Below are 17,873 nucleotides of genomic sequence, written 5' to 3' on the forward strand. Positions count from 1 at the left end.
CAAGGAACCGGTAATCTGAAATGGAAATATGTGCTCAGTGCTTCTTTCCTCTCTTCATTAGCGCTTCTCTCCTCTCTTCATTAGCGCTTCTCTCCTCTCTTCATTAGCGCTTCTCTCCTCTCTTCATTAGCGCTTCTCTCCTCTCTTCGTTAGCGCTTCTCTCCTCTCTTCGTTAGCGCTTCTCTCCTCTCTTCGTTAGCGCTTCTCTCCTCTCTTCGTTAGCGCTTCTCTCCTCTCTTCGTTAGCGCTTCTCTCATCTATTCATTAGCGCTTCTCTCCTCTCTTCATTAACGCTTCTCTCCTCTCTTCATTAGCGCTTCTCTCCTCTCTTCATTAGCGCTTCTCTCCTCTCTTCATTAGCGCTTCTCTCCTCTCTTCGTTAGCGCTTCTCTCCTCTCTTCGTTAGCGCTTCTCTCCTCTCTTCATTAGTGCTTCTCCCCTCTCTTCATTAGCCCTTCTCTCCTCTCTTCATTAGCGCTTCTCTCCTCTCTTCATTAGCGCTTCTCTCCTCTCTTCGTTAGCGCTTCTCTCCTCTCTTCATTAGCGCTTCTCTCCTCTCTTTATTAGCGCTTCTCTCCTCTCTTCATTAGCGCTTCTCTCCTCTCTTCATTAGCGCTTCTCTCCTCTCTTCATTAGTGCTTCTCTCCTCTCTTCATTAGCGCTTCTCTCCTCTCTTCATTAGCGCTTCTCTCCTCTCTTCGTTATCGCTTCTCTCCTCTCTTCATTAGCGCTTCTCTCCTCTCTTTATTAGCGCTTCTCTCCTCTCTTCATTAGCGCTTCTCTCCTCTCTTCATTAGCGCTTCTCTTCTCTCCTCTCTTCATTAGCGCTTCTCTCCTCTCTTCGTTAGCGCTTCTCTCCTCTCTTCATTAGTGCTTCTCCCCTCTCTTCATTAGCCCTTCTCTCCTCTCTTCATTAGCGCTTCTCTCCTCTCTTCATTAGCGCTTCTCTCCTCTCTTCGTTAGCGCTTCTCTCCTCTCTTCATTAGCGCTTCTCTCCTCTCTTTATTAGCGCTTCTCTCCTCTCTTCATTAGCGCTTCTCTCCTCTCTTCATTAGCGCTTCTCTCCTCTCTTCATTAGCGCTTCTCTCCTCTCTTCATTAGCGCTTCTCTCCTCTCTTCATTAGCGCTTCTCTCCTCTCTTCGTTATCGCTTCTCTCCTCTCTTCATTAGCGCTTCTCTCCTCTCTTTATTAGCGCTTCTCTCCTCTCTTCATTAGCGCTTCTCTCCTCTCTTCATTAGCGCTTCTCTTCTCTCCTCTCTTCATTAGCGCTTCTCTCCTCTCTTCATTAGCGCTTCTCTCCTCTCTTCATTAGCGCTTCTCTCCTCTCTTCATTAGCACTTCTCTCCTCTCTTCATTAGCTGTTCTCTCCTCTCTTCATTAGCTGTTCTCTCCTCTCTTCATTAGCACTTCTCTCCTCTCTTCATTAGCTGTTCTCTCCTCTCTTCATTAGCGCTTCTCTCCTCTCTTTGTTAGCGCTTCTCTCCTCTCTTCATTAGCGCTTCTCTCCTCTCTTTATTAGCGCTTCTCTCCTCTCTTCATTAGCGCTTCTCTCCTCTCTTCATTAGCGCTTCTCTTCTCTCCTCTCTTCATTAGCGCTTCTCTCCTCTCTTCATTAGCGCTTCTCTCCTCTCTTCGTTAGCGCTTCTCTCCTCTCTTCATTAGTGCTTCTCCCCTCTCTTCATTAGCCCTTCTCTCCTCTCTTCATTAGCGCTTCTCTCCTCTCTTCATTAGCGCTTCTCTCCTCTCTTCGTTAGCGCTTCTCTCCTCTCTTCATTAGCGCTTCTCTCCTCTCTTTATTAGCGCTTCTCTCCTCTCTTCATTAGCGCTTCTCTCCTCTCTTCATTAGCGCTTCTCTCCTCTCTTCATTAGCGCTTCTCTCCTCTCTTCATTAGCGCTTCTCTCCTCTCTTCATTAGCGCTTCTCTCCTCTCTTCGTTATCGCTTCTCTCCTCTCTTCATTAGCGCTTCTCTCCTCTCTTTATTAGCGCTTCTCTCCTCTCTTCATTAGCGCTTCTCTCCTCTCTTCATTAGCGCTTCTCTTCTCTCCTCTCTTCATTAGCGCTTCTCTCCTCTCTTCGTTAGCGCTTCTCTCCTCTCTTCATTAGTGCTTCTCCCCTCTCTTCATTAGCCCTTCTCTCCTCTCTTCATTAGCGCTTCTCTCCTCTCTTCATTAGCGCTTCTCTCCTCTCTTCGTTAGCGCTTCTCTCCTCTCTTCATTAGCGCTTCTCTCCTCTCTTTATTAGCGCTTCTCTCCTCTCTTCATTAGCGCTTCTCTCCTCTCTTCATTAGCGCTTCTCTCCTCTCTTCATTAGCGCTTCTCTCCTCTCTTCATTAGCGCTTCTCTCCTCTCTTCATTAGCGCTTCTCTCCTCTCTTCGTTATCGCTTCTCTCCTCTCTTCATTAGCGCTTCTCTCCTCTCTTTATTAGCGCTTCTCTCCTCTCTTCATTAGCGCTTCTCTCCTCTCTTCATTAGCGCTTCTCTTCTCTCCTCTCTTCATTAGCGCTTCTCTCCTCTCTTCATTAGCGCTTCTCTCCTCTCTTCATTAGCGCTTCTCTCCTCTCTTCATTAGCACTTCTCTCCTCTCTTCATTAGCTGTTCTCTCCTCTCTTCATTAGCTGTTCTCTCCTCTCTTCATTAGCACTTCTCTCCTCTCTTCATTAGCTGTTCTCTCCTCTCTTCATTAGCGCTTCTCTCCTCTCTTTGTTAGCGCTTCTCTCCTCTCTTCATTAGCGCTTCTCTCCTCTCTTTATTAGCGCTTCTCTCCTCTCTTCATTAGCGCTTCTCTCCTCTCTTCATTAGCGCTTCTCTTCTCTCCTCTCTTCATTAGCGCTTCTCTCCTCTCTTCATTAGCGCTTCTCTCCTCTCTTCGTTAGCGCTTCTTTCCTCTCTTCATTAGCGCTTCTCTCCTCTCTTCATTAGCACTTCTCTCCTCTCTTCATTAGCGCTTCTCTCCTCTCTTCATTAGCACTTCTCTCCTCTCTTCATTAGCACTTCTCTCCTCTCTTCATTAGCACTTCTCTCCTCTCTTCATTAGCTGTTCTCTCCTCTCTTCATTAGCTGTTCTCTCCTCTCTTCATTAGCTCTTCTCTCCTCTCTTCGTTAGCGCTTCTCTCCTCTCTTCATTAGCACTTCATTAGCGCTCTTCATTAGTGCTTCTCTTCACCTCTCTTTTCAGAGACAGACAGTAGGCCTATTTAGAGTGTCAGCATGCTGGCTGTCCTGCCTGGTTACTGAAAGAGATGTATTACTCATATGTATTATTACTCAGTCATTTACATTACTTGCCATGCTTAGGACTGGTTTTTATTTATTTTCAATGGGTGATGACGGTCAAAATCATTATCTTCACTGTCATATCTTTATCATCATATCTTTATCATTCCCAGTCTTCTCTGAGTCATCCTCCAGCCAACTCCATGTCCTTTCTACTAGGTCACAGGTCACACGAGGATGTTTGATGAGTATGTTGGTGCCAGTGTGTCCCAAACGTCACATTCTCTGGCACCGGGAGTAGAGGCAGAGGGGATAGGATTCTATCTGCTACATACCAGAACATACCAGATCAGAGTCCTGACTGCATACCAGAACTCCTCCTTCCCAGGCTAAATCCATCCCCTAAACCTTCCCACCATGTTAGGCCCAATCCCCAATCCCCGTACGGGAATTCTGTCCACCATTAGCAAGAAACTGAAGATCTCGTACAACGCTGAATACTACTCCCTTCACAGAACAGCGCAAACTGGCTCTAACCAGAATAGAAAGTTGTGCCCTGGTGCACAACTGAGCAAGTGGACAAGTACATTAGAGTGTCTAGTTTGAGAAACAGACGCCTCACAAGTCCTCAACTAGGAGCTTCATTAAATAGTATCCGCAATACACCAGTCTCAACGTCAATAGTGAAGAGGCGACTCCGGGATGCTGGTTACACTTCACCATAGGACTCAACTCTGACGGACCGCAGCATCTATCTGCAGTCTAAACTGTGGCACAAATTGTGGGATATTTCACACCTAGCCGAGATATTAGACTATCCCTTTGCAAATGAATGGAGGTGTGAATGTTTCTGCTTGAGCATCTCTCTCCTCTTGCGCTAGAGTCCTGCATCGGACACAATAATCAGCTGGTGGTGGTCCCGGAGTTGAGAGATTTGGCGCGATTACACTTGACATGTGGATGCCGATTTTTGAAAAATAGCCTACTTTTGCCTTACAGTCCATTACATGAACAAAGAGTGTTTGCTCGCGGAGTGGGTGCTATTCGCTACGCTCCAAACTGCAGATAACAGAAAGCCAGCTATTGTGAAAGAATACTTGTGGATCTTGTTGATTTCCTCTATCGCCTCAAAGAGGCCACGCTCGCCTTGGAGGCAAACAAACAGCCTACTCTTCCCCTGGTAATTCTGTTGTTCCAAGAGATAAAGCGTCACCTACAGATGGATTTGTGGTGTCAGAGAGAAGCCAACTGCGAGCCTGCGACCGGACACAGTGGATGACATCCTCTTCCTGGACTGTTTTCTAAGTTATTGATTTAGTGGCTTTATTTGTTGGCTAATATTATTCGGCTCTTTCGAGGCGTTTTGGGTTGTCAATGTGCCACAATGCATTGTGAAAATGTTAATGCATTGTTCTTAACTCATGACATGGTTTCTGTTGAGCAAAATGTTGCATAGACATGCAGAAAAAGGAATGATAGCCTGCTGTCGGTAGTCATAGAAACAATTAGGCTAAACCAATTTATGTTATTTTGTTCGGGTAATGGATCGGCTCATGGAACTCATTAGAGGCGGCTTCTTTCTTCAATATAATCATTAATTCAGAAGGTTAAACCCATAGGTCTTCAGTGAATTCAATTAAATGACCAGGTTCATTTTTTGTTAGGTTGTAATAATCCCATGCCTTCTGGGGATTTGATCAAATCCAAAAGTTCTGGGCGGAGTTAGGAAGTTGGTTGTCAGAAGTATTACGATGGAAAGGTATTTTTACTCTGTCTGTCTGCACATTTCAAGACGTGGCATGTGAGGGTGCAGGGAGATATGTGCGGATTGACTTGGTCAAAACATTTCTTTATTCAAGGCGATCAGAGAGAATGTAGGTGCTTATTTATTGAGATCCAAAGCCAGAGATGAGTGAGTCACTCAGCTTTAGGCTGACAAAATAGCCTACTAAATAGGCCAAGCCTAAACTGACACATTAAATTGCCTAAATAAACTAGTGACAAACCAAATGAAATAGCCCAGGTCTTGTAAATACGGGCAACCTTTTTCCGTCCTTATACCCACGCTGGACCTTCATTCAGTTTCTTCTTCCCGTCATCAAAAAAGGACTCCATGTTTCAGAAACTCACTCTACATAGAGGGGCAGTCAGTCTCTCCACACTGTGGTAAATAAAGCTAGTTTGTAATCTTCGAATTCTGATTTTCGAGGGGGGAGAAACCCGAAAGCAACACACTGAAAGCATAACCAGCGTTCTAACTCCCACTTGTGATAGTGTGACGCAGTGGTCGGAATGAGCAATTTACCACAACATGCCGCTATCTACCACAAAGTGTCGGAGCATAACCTCACCACTTTTAATTGAGGAACCAATGTACCTGACCTGCGTTTTTTGTGGGGTCGACCTGGGTAATCATCAACATCATCACCATGAGCCTGCATCACTGTAATGGCTGACTCAACCTCCACTTCCCCTACATTTCCCCCTTCCTTATACAGATAAATCCTTTCTGGCGTGGTCTGTGGTCTGTGGGTGACCATCTGCTGCAGGTATACATATCAATCTGTGAAAGACAAGCCTGCTGTAGACTTAGGGCCTTCACTCTCTTTTTCTCTCTCTCTCTTTCCCTCTCTCAGGAGAGAGTGAGCGAGAGACCGAGAGAGAGAAACAGAAGCGAGCGAGATGTCGGTTTCGGGTTACCCGCGCTGCTGGCAGAGGGTCAGGTGGCTCTAGGGTGGCGCCAGGATTGAAACACTCCTTATAGTTGTTTCCTAATTCCTCTGGCCCATTTAGGGACCTGGATCAAAGAGGGGGAGGTAGGAGGAATGCTCTGTAGAGGACTGACTGATAGCATAGTTTCACAGTTCAACCCGGTTGCATAAAGAGAAGCACAACTATAGACGGTCTCCAAACGTAGAATAGAACCACTGTATCAACTCACAGACCTACAAGCGACGCAAACTGTTGTCACCACATCACACAGCACATTGTGTTAGGTACAGTATGTTCCCTCGTAATGAACCCTTTCTAGCCCAATCACTCGAAGACGTGTTGGAAACAATGCTTGTTGCCTCATGTCCGGCAGCTTCCAGGTTTACTCGGCTGGGCCAGAGTGTTATGATCTTATTCAGGACAAGGTTCACGTGCAAGCACGCACGCACACACACACACATGCACACAAAGGCAACTCTGGACAGGGTTCACGCATTGTCATCCCACAGGCCCGGATATTAGAAAGCAGGCTGCATGTGCCACATTCTAGGGTGGCTCCGACCAATGAGGATTCGAGCTTCTATTGGAAAATATGTTCACCACTTCCTGAGCAACATTCAATGGTTATTGTTTGGCAGCTCTTTTATTGGGATGGTGCTTCCCTGGGTCAGGTTGCTTAAAGGTTGTCAGAAGGTTGTAAAGAAGTTGCAGTGGGCCACAAGGATTCCCCTGGTGTAACACGGAGCAGCTGAAACATCACTCTTTCTTCTTCTCCTTCCCTTCTGAGAAAAGAGCGAGTGAAAAGAAAGGAACTCACTTTGTTTTATTAAATTACTGGATCTTTCCAGCGTGCGTGTCCAGGGAGGGACGTCAAGGGGGTTTTGTGTATTGTTTCTGTGGTTATTAGGTTCGAGAGAGACAGAGACAGAGAGACAGAGACAGAGAGGAGAGTTTCAAGTTGTATTAGTTGTATGTACAGGATACACATGGGGCTCTATTTTTATTTTTTTATTTGTTTATTTTTTTGAATTTTACCCCTTTTTTCTCCCCAATTTCATGGTATCCAATTGTTGTAGTAGCTACTATCTTGTCTCATCGCTACAACTCCCGTACGGGCTCGGGAGAGACGAAGGTTGAAAGTCATGCGTCCTCCGATACACAACCAACCAAGCCGCTGCTTCTTTAACACAGCGCACATCCAACCCGGAAGCCAGCCGCACCAATGCGCCGGAGGAAACACTGTGCACCTGGCCACCTTGGTTAGCGTACACTGCGCCCAGCCCGCCACAGGAGTCGCTGGTGCGCGATGAGACAAGGACACCCCTACCGACCAAGCCCTCCCTAACCCGGGCGACGCTAGGCCAATTGTGCGCGAACCCAGGACTCTGATGGCACAGCTGGCGCTGCAGTACAGCGCCCTTAACCACTGCGCCACCCGGGAGGCCATGGGGCTCTATTTTAACAAACCTAACGCGATGGTAAATCTAAGTGCAGGCACTAGCGCTACAGGTTCGGGGGGGGGGAATCTTTTTGCTATTTTCACCATCACAATTATCGGCACACTTGCTGGGGTTGGCGTGAAGGGCTGGGTTTTGATGACTATTTACGGTCTTTTATGTATTCCCTTGGAATCAACTCCAATTCCAATGTTAGTCCGTTATGTGTTAAATGGCTTACAGAAACGAAATAACAAAATGTAGACCTACCTTTGCTACATTTTTATAAAATAAAAAAAAACTTGAACCCATTTGCAGTCCACATTCTTCTAAGTAATTACATGGCTCCAATGGCATTCACACTGATCTAGGGTCTAGGCCTACTGTAAATTGAATTATAGCTGAGCATGGACATGCCAAACATTGTCAATAAGAAAGATTAAATAAATTATTGATAAGGCCTAAAAAGAGAACAAATCAATTCTAATCCAAACGAAACAACGTAGGCTACATCACACTTACAGGCACCATCATTTCTCTCCGTGGGCATATAATGTTAAAACGACGCAGACTATGGAGGGTTTTACGCACATCCACACTTTTCACAGTAGCTGGACAAAGATCCAATATGGATAGAATGTCCACTCGCTGTTATACTGCTCCCGAATAGACCTGTGTTTTATGACCATAATCGGAACCGTCTTACAGATCAGAGGGCAATCACACATCTCCAGAAGTTGCGTTGCAAAAGCACCACAGACGTTGTCACCACCAAACCCGGAAGGTGAATTGTTCTAGTAAGTTTGGTTGTAGTAAAAATGAGACGGAAAACGAGCTATTTTGACAGGTTACAGATGGCTTCAAAATACAAGGTTCCCCGGTATTCACCAAGGTACTCATCTCTCCTTTCATAAAGGGCCTGGACACATAGCCTACATCGCGGAAGGGGTTTTGCGGTTGTCTAAAACGGGACCTGCATGGCTAAAACAATGTGGGCCTGCCTACGATGCATAGATAAAAAGGGGAATGTCAGGTCACTGTTTTACTCCTCGCAACTTGGTATGTTAATAAAGCTTTGGTTTTTTAAGATGAATTTCCAGTGGGTCTCAGGAGCCAGACCCTTTATCGACAGATTTGACTCTTGTGATTGCATTGGGCAGACAGAATAAGTCTTAATAAAGAGGAGGGGAGGCTATGCTTGGTTTTTAATCAAATAAAACGAAATGGGGAAAAAACGTTCCTTTTCTATGTTTCTAAATATGTCAATATTTATGCCATAACCAACTGTTTTACCATTAAAACCAGCTTTTGGTTGGTCTTAAATATCCCCGTCAGTGCTGCCTGAAATTAGCACTTTGGATCATGTTTTTAAGGACACACCTCTAATATTTCCACCCCACAAGCAAGCTGATATAAGACGGGTAAATTGCTGATCCTGGCATTAAGGCTGGAAAATTCCAGTGCACCAGTTTTTACATGGTGAAATTGCTAACTAACAGTGGCCCCTTAACACCAGCCGAAAATAGAGCTCATGGTTTTCACCGTCCAACAATTTATAGTACAATATTTACACATGTATCAGGGAAGGGTGGATTGGGGGGAAAATGTTTAAATTGTGCAGTATTAGCAACAGTAAGTAAGATTAACAGAAGTTGTGATGTGTGTGTACTGTAGCATGAATGTATATGTGTGTGCGTGTGCGCGTGCGCGTGTGTATGTGTGTATGCCTGTGTGTGTGTGTGTGTGTGTGTGTGTGTGTGTGTGTGTGTGTGTGCGTGTGTGTGTGTGCATGCGTGTGTATGTGTGTGTATGTGTGTGTGTGAAAACAAGAGGATGTGTAGAACAGGCTCTTGCGTAGAACAATGTTCGTCCTATGACTTGTTCCAGACTGTCACTCAAGCTCTCGGAGCTCAGTGTTGGTGTTATCTACTGTGTCCTTATCCCCCTCTCTTCTTTGGGCCTCTCCTTGTGAATTTCAGCTAGAGTTAGCCATCTGTACCACCCCCTCATGCAATTTAGCCCTCATGACAACACACTGCTGTCTTTGATCCTATGTCTAATTGTGTTCTCCTCTCTTTCTCTCCCCCTTTTACCCCTTCCGTGCAGTGTGTGGCGTTGACCTGGCCCAAGGGGGGTTCTTTGTGCGCCAGGGGGAGTACATCTGCACCCTGGACTACCAGCGGATGTACGGCACGCGCTGCTTCAGCTGTGAGGAGTTCATCGAGGGAGAGGTGGTGTCGGCCCTGGGCAAGACCTACCACCCACGCTGCTTCGTCTGCGCCAGCTGCAAGTAAGAGACACACACACGCACACTCTCCTTGCATGCGTACATACACGATGGCAGCAGACACACACACACAGGGGTGGGGGGTGGGGACACACACATCACCAACAGTGGTGGAGACACACGCGAGGGCCTACACCCCTAAGGGATACTCAGACACACAGACAGATGGGTGCCCACATTCAATTGGGCATGTGGACACTTTGAAGACACTCCCAATACCGTAGTTTGACCTGCAATTCCTAACTCATTCAAATTGAATACTGTATGTGTGTATACTGTATGTGTGTGTGGGAAAGTGGTGTGGTTTTATCAGGCCTTGGAAGGTAACAGGAGCCTCTTTCGCACTGAAGCAGGAATGTTAAGTGTGCGGTCAGGAACTCGCAGGCCACTTATTTCTAGAGCAGGGTTAGGTTTCCCACGGAGTGTGTGTGTGTGTGTGTGTGTGTGTGTGTGTGTGTGTGTGTGTGTGTGTGTGTGTGTGTGTGTGTGTGTGTGTGTGTGTGTGTGTGTGTGTGTGTGTGTGTGTGCGCGCCTGGGTGGGCGGGTGGGTTGTGCATGTGCCACGTGTTTGTGTCATACACAGTGTTCTTGTGTGGGATTTGAGGGTGCAACATGATCCGCAATTCCTTGGTCCAAAAACATCTGATTAGTGTTAGCACTCTACCCATCTCTCTCTCTCTCTCTCTCTCTCTCTCTCTCTCTCTCTCTCTCTCTCTGTCTCTCTCTCTGTCTCTCTCTCTCTCTCTCTCTCTCTCTCTCTCTATCTCTCTCTCTCTCTCTCCAGCCTGTTATCTCTCTCTCTCTCTCTCTGTCTCTCTCTGTCTCTCTCTGTCTCTCTGTCTCTCTGTCTCTCTCTCTCTCTCTCTCTCTCTCTCTCTCTCTAGTGTTAGTCAATGGGGTGAGACAGGGATGCAGCTTGAGCCCCACCCCTTTCAACATTTATATAAACTAATTGGCGAGGGCACTAGAATGGTCTGCAGCACCCAGCCTCACCCTACTAGAATCTGAAGTCAAATGTCTACTGTTTTCTGATGCTCTGGTGCCTCTGTCCCCAACCAGGGAGGACTTACCGCAGCACCTAGATCTTCTGCACAGATTCTGCCAGACCTGGGCCCTGACAGTGAATCTCAGCAAGACAAAAATTATGGTGTTACAAAAAAGGTTCAGTTCGCAGAACTACAAATACAAACTCCATCTAGACACCGTTGCCCTAGAGCACACAAAAACCGATACCTACCCCGGCCTAAACATCAGCGCCACAGGTAACTTCCACAAAGTTCTGGCTAAAGGAAAGGATCTGGCTAAAAATACTTCTGGGGCCTGCTCACAAATCAAGAATGGGCTAAACACCAATATGAGAATTCTGCAAAACACCAAATAATGATTGCAGAACAGAATTAGGACGATACCCGCTAATGATCAAAATCCAGAAAAGAGTCGTTATGTGTTATTGCGGGTGTAGCAAAATGCTTGTGTTCCTAGCTCCAGCAGTACAGTGGTATCTAACCATTCACAACAATACACACAAATCTAAATGTAAAATAATGGAATTAAGAAATATGAGATGAGTAAAGCAGCATGTAAGCATTATTAAAGTGACTAGTGTTCCATTATTAAAGTGACCAGTGTTCCATTATTAAAGTGACCAGTGTTCCATTATTAAAGTGACTAGTGTTCCATTATTAAAGTGACTAGTGTTCCATTATTAAAGTGACCAGTGTTCCATTATTAAAGTGACTAGTGTTCCATTATTAAAGTGACCAGTGTTCCATTATCAAAGTGACTAGTGTTCCATTATTAAAGTGACCAGTGTTCCATTATTAAAGTGACCAGTGTTCCATTATTAAAGTGACTAGTGTTCCATTATTAAAGTGACCAGTGTTCCATTATTAAAGTGACTAGTGTTCCATTATTAAAGTGGCCAGTGATTCCATGTCTATGTATACAGGGCAGCAGCCTCTAAGGTGCAGGGTTGAGTAACCGGGTGGTAGCCGGCTAGTGATGGCTATTTAACAGTCTGATGGCCTTGAGATAGAAGCTGTTTTTCAGTCTCTCGGTCCCAGCTTTGATGCTACTGTACTGACCTCGCCTTCTGGATGATAGCGGGGTGAACAGGCCGTGGCTCAGGAATATATACAGGAAGATATACATATTCTGTTTATTTATTTGATCTTTTGTACTTCAACCATTTGCACATTGTTACAACACTGTATATACTGTAGCCATTCTATGACATTTGAAATGTCTCTATTCTTTTGAAGCTTTTGTGAGTGTAATGTTTTCTGTTTGTTTCTAATTGTTTATTTTACTTTTGTTCATGATCTATTTCACTTGCTTTGGCAATGTAAACGCATGTTTCCCCTGTCAATAAAGCCTTTTGAATTGAACTGAGAGGGCGAGAGAGAGATAGACTCCTGCAGAGTTCGAGGTGTTGTCTGTGGCTTGGCCTGAGAAAACATTGTTAGTCCAGACTTCACAGCAGTATGTGTGTTTGTGTGTGTGTGCGTGTGTGTGTGGGGGGGGGGGGGGGGGTCTGCCTCCTTACTCTTGAACCTCAGTAGCCTGGCTGTGACAGTGTGACAGTGTCAATATCGTTGGGGATCTGAAAGTGTGTATGTATGTGTGTTTGCGAGTGTGTCCACATTCTTGCACATGTGCGTGTCTCCTTATTCTTGACCTTCCACTTAGTCTGGCTGTGACAGTGTGACAGTGTAGTCCTAGATACCAGTGCTTTCTCCGTGGGGGTGTTGCATAGAGCAATGGGTGATAAACACAGCATTATATCAGCTCTCACCGACTTTTTTAATTACTTGTTACTTTTTATTTCTTATTCTTATTCATATTTTTTTTTGGAAACTGCGTTGTTGGTCAGGGGCTCGTAACTAAGCATGTCACTGTTGTATTCACTGTTGTATTCGGCGCATGTGACTTATAAAATGTGATTTGATTCGATTCAGCCAAGGCAACACGAAAACCCACTGACAAATCTGTCTCAGGTGACAGGTACACTTCACTGACTGGCTACAGCTAACAAACTAGCTAGATCATAGAGCTCATTATCTGCATATGAGTGATCATTATTGGCATACATGTTTATTCCCCAGACATACGAGTGTCTAATCACATCACGCCAGTATCATTTGTTTCAACTCATAAAAGCCATGTCTGTAGCATGTGTTTTGCCCTGAGCCATCGTTCTTTTCTTTTTGTCCCCGATCGATGTCACCCTAGCATTCTGTGGCCCGGAAATGGCTTCGTACGAGGAAGTAGAAATGATAGCCAAAATATAGTGGAAGCAAGACAATTTTTTTTGTTGATGCTCATTTCATGAAGCCTTAATTAGCATTCTGAGTGGTATGGTTTCTATGGAGACATTTTCCAGTCACCTTTAATTCTGCAGTGTCATGACAGACATTCTTCAGCAATTACTGCTCCCTTCTAGGACGTTATGTGTGGAAATGTGTTCATTATTTGTGTTCAGGGCTACATCTCGTATAATCTGACGTAATGGACATTTCAAACATACAGGTATAACACAAACAAAAGCACATTAGCGTCCACGGAGATAGTGCATTCTGTTGAGTGACCTGAATCTCTGTGCTATTGTGACATCGTACTTGCGTTGTGAACTGATGGTGTCTTGCGTTGTCTGTTGATTGATAGACAGCCGTTCCCTGCCGGTGACCGCGTGACGTTTAACGGTAAAGAGTGTATCTGCCAAAACTGTACAGAGCCCCTGCCTGCCAACAGCCCTGCTCCCATACAGGCTGTCCACAGTGAGTCACCCTACATTGCACTACACATCATCATCTTTCTTCTGACTATCACTCTCCCTCAATCTACATAGCCTATACAGTGTATACTGTATCTCTTGCTCCATCACTTCCTAACACTTTCCAGTCTGTTTCTTTCTCTCCTCCTGATACATCTCTATATATTTATGCCTGTGTCTTTCTCTCCCATTCCCTTATCTCTCTTTCCCTCACCCCCCCCCCTCTCTCTCTGACTCTCTCTCTCTCCCTTCTCTCTCTGCCCACCCCCTTCTCCCCCATGTAGACTGCTGTGGCTGTGGGAAGGAGTTTAAGAACGAGCAGTCCCTGGTAGCGCTGGACAAACACTGGCACCTGGGCTGCTTCAAGTGTAAGGTGTGCAACAAGGTGCTCAACGCAGAGTACATCAGCAAGTGAGTCCCTCGTGACCTTAACACCCCCTCAACACCACAGGGTTGTTCCACCTTTTGAAAAGTGTCGCTTGGTCAAGAAAACCTTTTGATTTCATCTCATTTGAACATTCTGTCATAAGGAGCACATGCCGAACTTCATAAATAACACCTTTTTCCCCATCTCAAAAGTAACAGGTTTGGCCGTAACAGGGTTGACCGTAACAGGGTTGACCGTAACAGGTTGGACGAGTTCATCTTAAAGCTACATATGTTACAGATGGGTAACATGGTTGATGTGTTACGGTTGACCCGCTCAGTTCTCCACCATAAAACACCGGAAAATGTCCGAAAAGAGTAGAACCAGCTCACCAGCTCTTCCACTATGATTTGACTATTAGATGTTCACCGTTTCACCATATTAAAACGAGAGTTCAGTTCACGTAACAGGGTTGACCTTAGAATGAGGGACAGACGTAAAATGAATCACTCATCACATTAAATCGGCTTATCATCTTCAGAAATGACTTTGTCAAATCTGCAAAAAGAACTCAGGTTTTATAATGATAGTGAACACTTGGTGAAATTGTGGGGTTAAGTGGGTTAAAATCTCCCTGTGAGTCACAGAGTGACAGGACAACATGTTGAATTTTGCCACTTTAGCAAATCTTTATTCATATATAAAAAATCGGATTGATTGAATTCTCCATGTGGTCTAAATGAAAGGGCACGTCATTTAATATAACAAACTTCAAATATCAAAGGGACACCAAAGGCAGTCGTTTCGTGGGACAACCCCCTTAACACCACCCCAGGAGCACCACATCCCACCCCAACACCTGTCCCTTCCGAACCACACCTCTCACCCTTACAGGTGGCATCCCAAATGGCACCCTATCCCCTACACAGTGCCCTATCTTTGACCGGTCAAAAGGAGTGCACCGTATAGGGAACAAGCCATTGAAAAAAAGAGTGGAGAGGAGTGAGTGAGTGAGCAATGATCTTTTCTCGGTGCTCACAATTCTTTCCTCGTCTCTGTGTGTGTTCCCAAGTAGCACCCGATGGGCCCCGGTCAATAGTAGTACACTATACAGGGAAAATAGGGTGCCATTTCGGACAACATCTCTCTCTTGGGTTTCCATCTATTTTCACAGTTCCAGACGATGCTGGTCACTCTCTCTCTTTCTCTCCAATAGCAGCTGTCCGAAGTGTCCGAAGGTCACGCAGTATGTATTGAAAGCTGACGGGGGGATCTCTGACGTGTGTGTGTGTGTGTTGTACTAGGGATGGGATCCCCTACTGCGAGGTGGACTACCATGCCATGTACGGCATCCAGTGTGACAGCTGCAAGAAGTACATCACCGGCAAAGTACTGGAGGTAGGACGCGTTATAACACCTATATGTCACTGTTTATCTGCCGACGGAGGGATGGAAGGATAGATGTGTGAAGTGGGGGTACGAATCAACCCACCTTAGGTCTTCAAAGCCCAAAAAGGTGGCTACACATGTTTCTGTTTTTTGTTTCTGTTTGCGGTGGAGCCACGCGTTAACGCATCCACACAACGGCGTTTCCCCCGGTGTCGACGTCCCCCTGGGCTCGCCACTGTTGCATTTGCGCCGGCTCAGTATGGTTACTCTTACTCTTATCCACAGACACGTTTCCAATCCGTTAGCGTTCACAGTACTGTATCTCTGCCATGTCTGTGACAGTAAGACTCCGGGTAGAAATGTACCGTAGGCACAGATCTAGGATCCACTTACCCTCTTCCAATCGTCACCTCAACCATTCGTGGGAGAAACACTAAACTGACCTTAGATCAATGTCTAGCGATACCTAAGCCCCCCCCCCCCTCTTTCTCTCTCTGTCTCTCTCTCTCTCTCTCTCTCTGTCTCTCTGTCTCTCTCTCTCTCTCTCTCTCTCTCTCTCTCTCTCTCTCTCTGTCTCTCTCTCTGTCTCTCTCTCTCCTTCTCTGCGTCTCTCTCTCTCTCTCTCTGCGTCTCTCTCTCTCTCTCTCTCTCTCTGCGTCTCTCTCTCTCTTTCTCTCTCTCTCTCTCTGCGTCTCTCTCTCTCTCTCTCTCTCTCTCTCTCTCTCTCTCTCTCTGCGTCTCTCTCTCTCTCTCTCTCTCTGCGTCTCTCTCTCTCTCTCTCTCTCTCTCTGCGTCTCTCTCTCTCTCTCTCTCTGCGTCTCTCTCTCTCTCTCTCTCTCTCTGTCTCTCTGTCTCTCTCTCTGTCTCTCTCTCTCTCTCTCTCTGTCTCTCTCTCTCCTTCTCTGCGTCTCTCTCTCTCTCTGCGTCTCTCTCTCTCTCTCTCTCTCTGCGTCTCTCTCTCTCTCTCTCTCTCTCTCTCCTTCTCTCTCTCTGCGTCTCTCTCTCTCTCTCTCTCTCTGCGTCTCTCTCTCTCTCTCTCTCTCTGCGTCTCTCTCTCTCTCTCTCTCTGCGTCTCTCTCTCTCTCTCTCTCTCTCTGCGTCTCTCTCTCTCTGTCTCTCTCTCTCTCTCTCTCTCTCACAACTCAATTCAGTTTAAAGGGCTTTACTGGCATCTCTCTCTCTCAGCATGCATGCACACCATTCTCTTTACTAGAATCTTCTCTGTCACATAAACAAGACTTGAAGGGATCCATTGCTGAATACCGTTGTGGTAGAAAATATGCCAACCAAAACACATACCTCAAAACATTATTCATATAAGATAAGACAATGGTATTCGATCACATAATGTTGACTGCAAATAGATCAAGGTTTTGGAAACAGAAGCGCGCGTTGTTTACATCCCTAACTGTACTGTATTTGTCTCTGAAAGGGACGAACAGAGATACCGTCTAGACCCGCATCAGCTAATAGAAGAGAGAGAGAGAGAAAGAAAGAAAGAATGAGGGAGAATAAGGAAGAGAGAAAATGAAAGGGAGAGAATGAAGGAAGGAGAGAGAGAGAGAGAGAGAGAGAGAGAGAGAGAGAGAGAGAGAGAGAGAGAGAGAGAGAGAGAGAGAGAGAGAGAGAGAGAGAGAGAGAGAGAGAGAGAGAGAGAGAGAGAGAGAGAGAGAGAGAGAGAGAGAGAGAGAGAGAGAGAGAGAGAGAGAGAGAGAGAGAGAGAGAGAGAGAGAGAGAGAGAGAGAGAGAGAGAGAGAATGACAGGAAATGACAGGAAGGGAAAAAGAGAGACAGAGAAAGAAAGAAAAACAGGAGAAGAAATCAATGAGAGATGTGAGATGACTTCAGTGGAAAAGAGGTCTCGTTTTACACCGGTGGAGTGGAGGGTCACAGGATACTCTCTCGGCGGGGAGGGAAATCGGGTAACAGGGGTAGGCCCTAGCTCTAAGAGGGGGTCTTGGCCACACTCCCTGTAACCCTCATTGACGAGGACACAAATATGGAAGCGCAAACAATGATCCCCCCCCTTATCCCGCTCCTGCTCTCTCACATCCCTCTCTCTCTCTCTCTCTCTCACCTCTCTCTCGTTCTCTCTCACACGCTCTCCTTTCATAAACATGTATCCGGTTGCCAGGCTCTGAGAGACTGGCGAAAACATAAGAAACATAAGAAATATAATGAGCGAGCTTGTCTCTTTCATCTTGCATAGCATTACATCATCACACAGAATACATAAGAGACACACAGTAGGCCTGTATGTAATTGTGCCGGATATGTGCTTCAGCTGCTGCGGCCTGCCAACCTCAATCAAATCAGTCACAACTGAATAGCTGTGAGGCTTCTGCGGGGGGCGGGGTGTGGGGAGGGTACGTTTTTGTTTGTTTGTGTGTGTGTCACAGGGCTACTGCACAACAATGTGTGATTTCATTGCGTAGGGAAATGTGGCTTCCTTAAGGCGGCTTAGCACACCAGCTGCAACCCCCCCCCCCCCCCCCCCCCCCCCCCCCCTTCAAAGCAGGATCAGCAGACAGAGATAGTGAGCTCCACCTAGAGATAGCTCTGCCATCTATGGGCAGAGGGTCCCACCCAGTCAGTCACCGGGCCTGTCCTGCACTGTGGACTCTGTGGAGCCTTGCCTAGGATTCCTGCCCTGCACTGAAATGCCACGGCATTTGGGGTTGATTAACTCATTGAGC

At 46.1% G+C, this 17,873-nt stretch overlaps 1 protein-coding gene across 4 annotated transcripts in view; it reads left to right on the top strand.

The window, feature by feature from the left end:
- Window positions 1–17,873, top strand: part of LOC139416194 (actin-binding LIM protein 2-like) — a 110,544-nt gene that overhangs the window by 54,823 nt on the left and 37,848 nt on the right. For all 4 annotated transcript variants that reach the window (XM_071164576.1, XM_071164575.1, XM_071164577.1 and 1 more), the window contains exons 3-6: window positions 9,469–9,652; window positions 13,313–13,425; window positions 13,706–13,832; window positions 15,093–15,186. In XM_071164576.1, the coding sequence (XP_071020677.1) occupies window positions 9,469–9,652; window positions 13,313–13,425; window positions 13,706–13,832; window positions 15,093–15,186 (518 nt within the window). The remainder of the gene's footprint in view (window positions 1–9,468; window positions 9,653–13,312; window positions 13,426–13,705; window positions 13,833–15,092; window positions 15,187–17,873) is intronic.

Source organism: Oncorhynchus clarkii, chromosome 9 (genome assembly GCF_045791955.1).
Source record: "Oncorhynchus clarkii lewisi isolate Uvic-CL-2024 chromosome 9, UVic_Ocla_1.0, whole genome shotgun sequence".
Taxonomy (NCBI): Eukaryota; Metazoa; Chordata; class Actinopteri; order Salmoniformes; family Salmonidae; genus Oncorhynchus; species Oncorhynchus clarkii.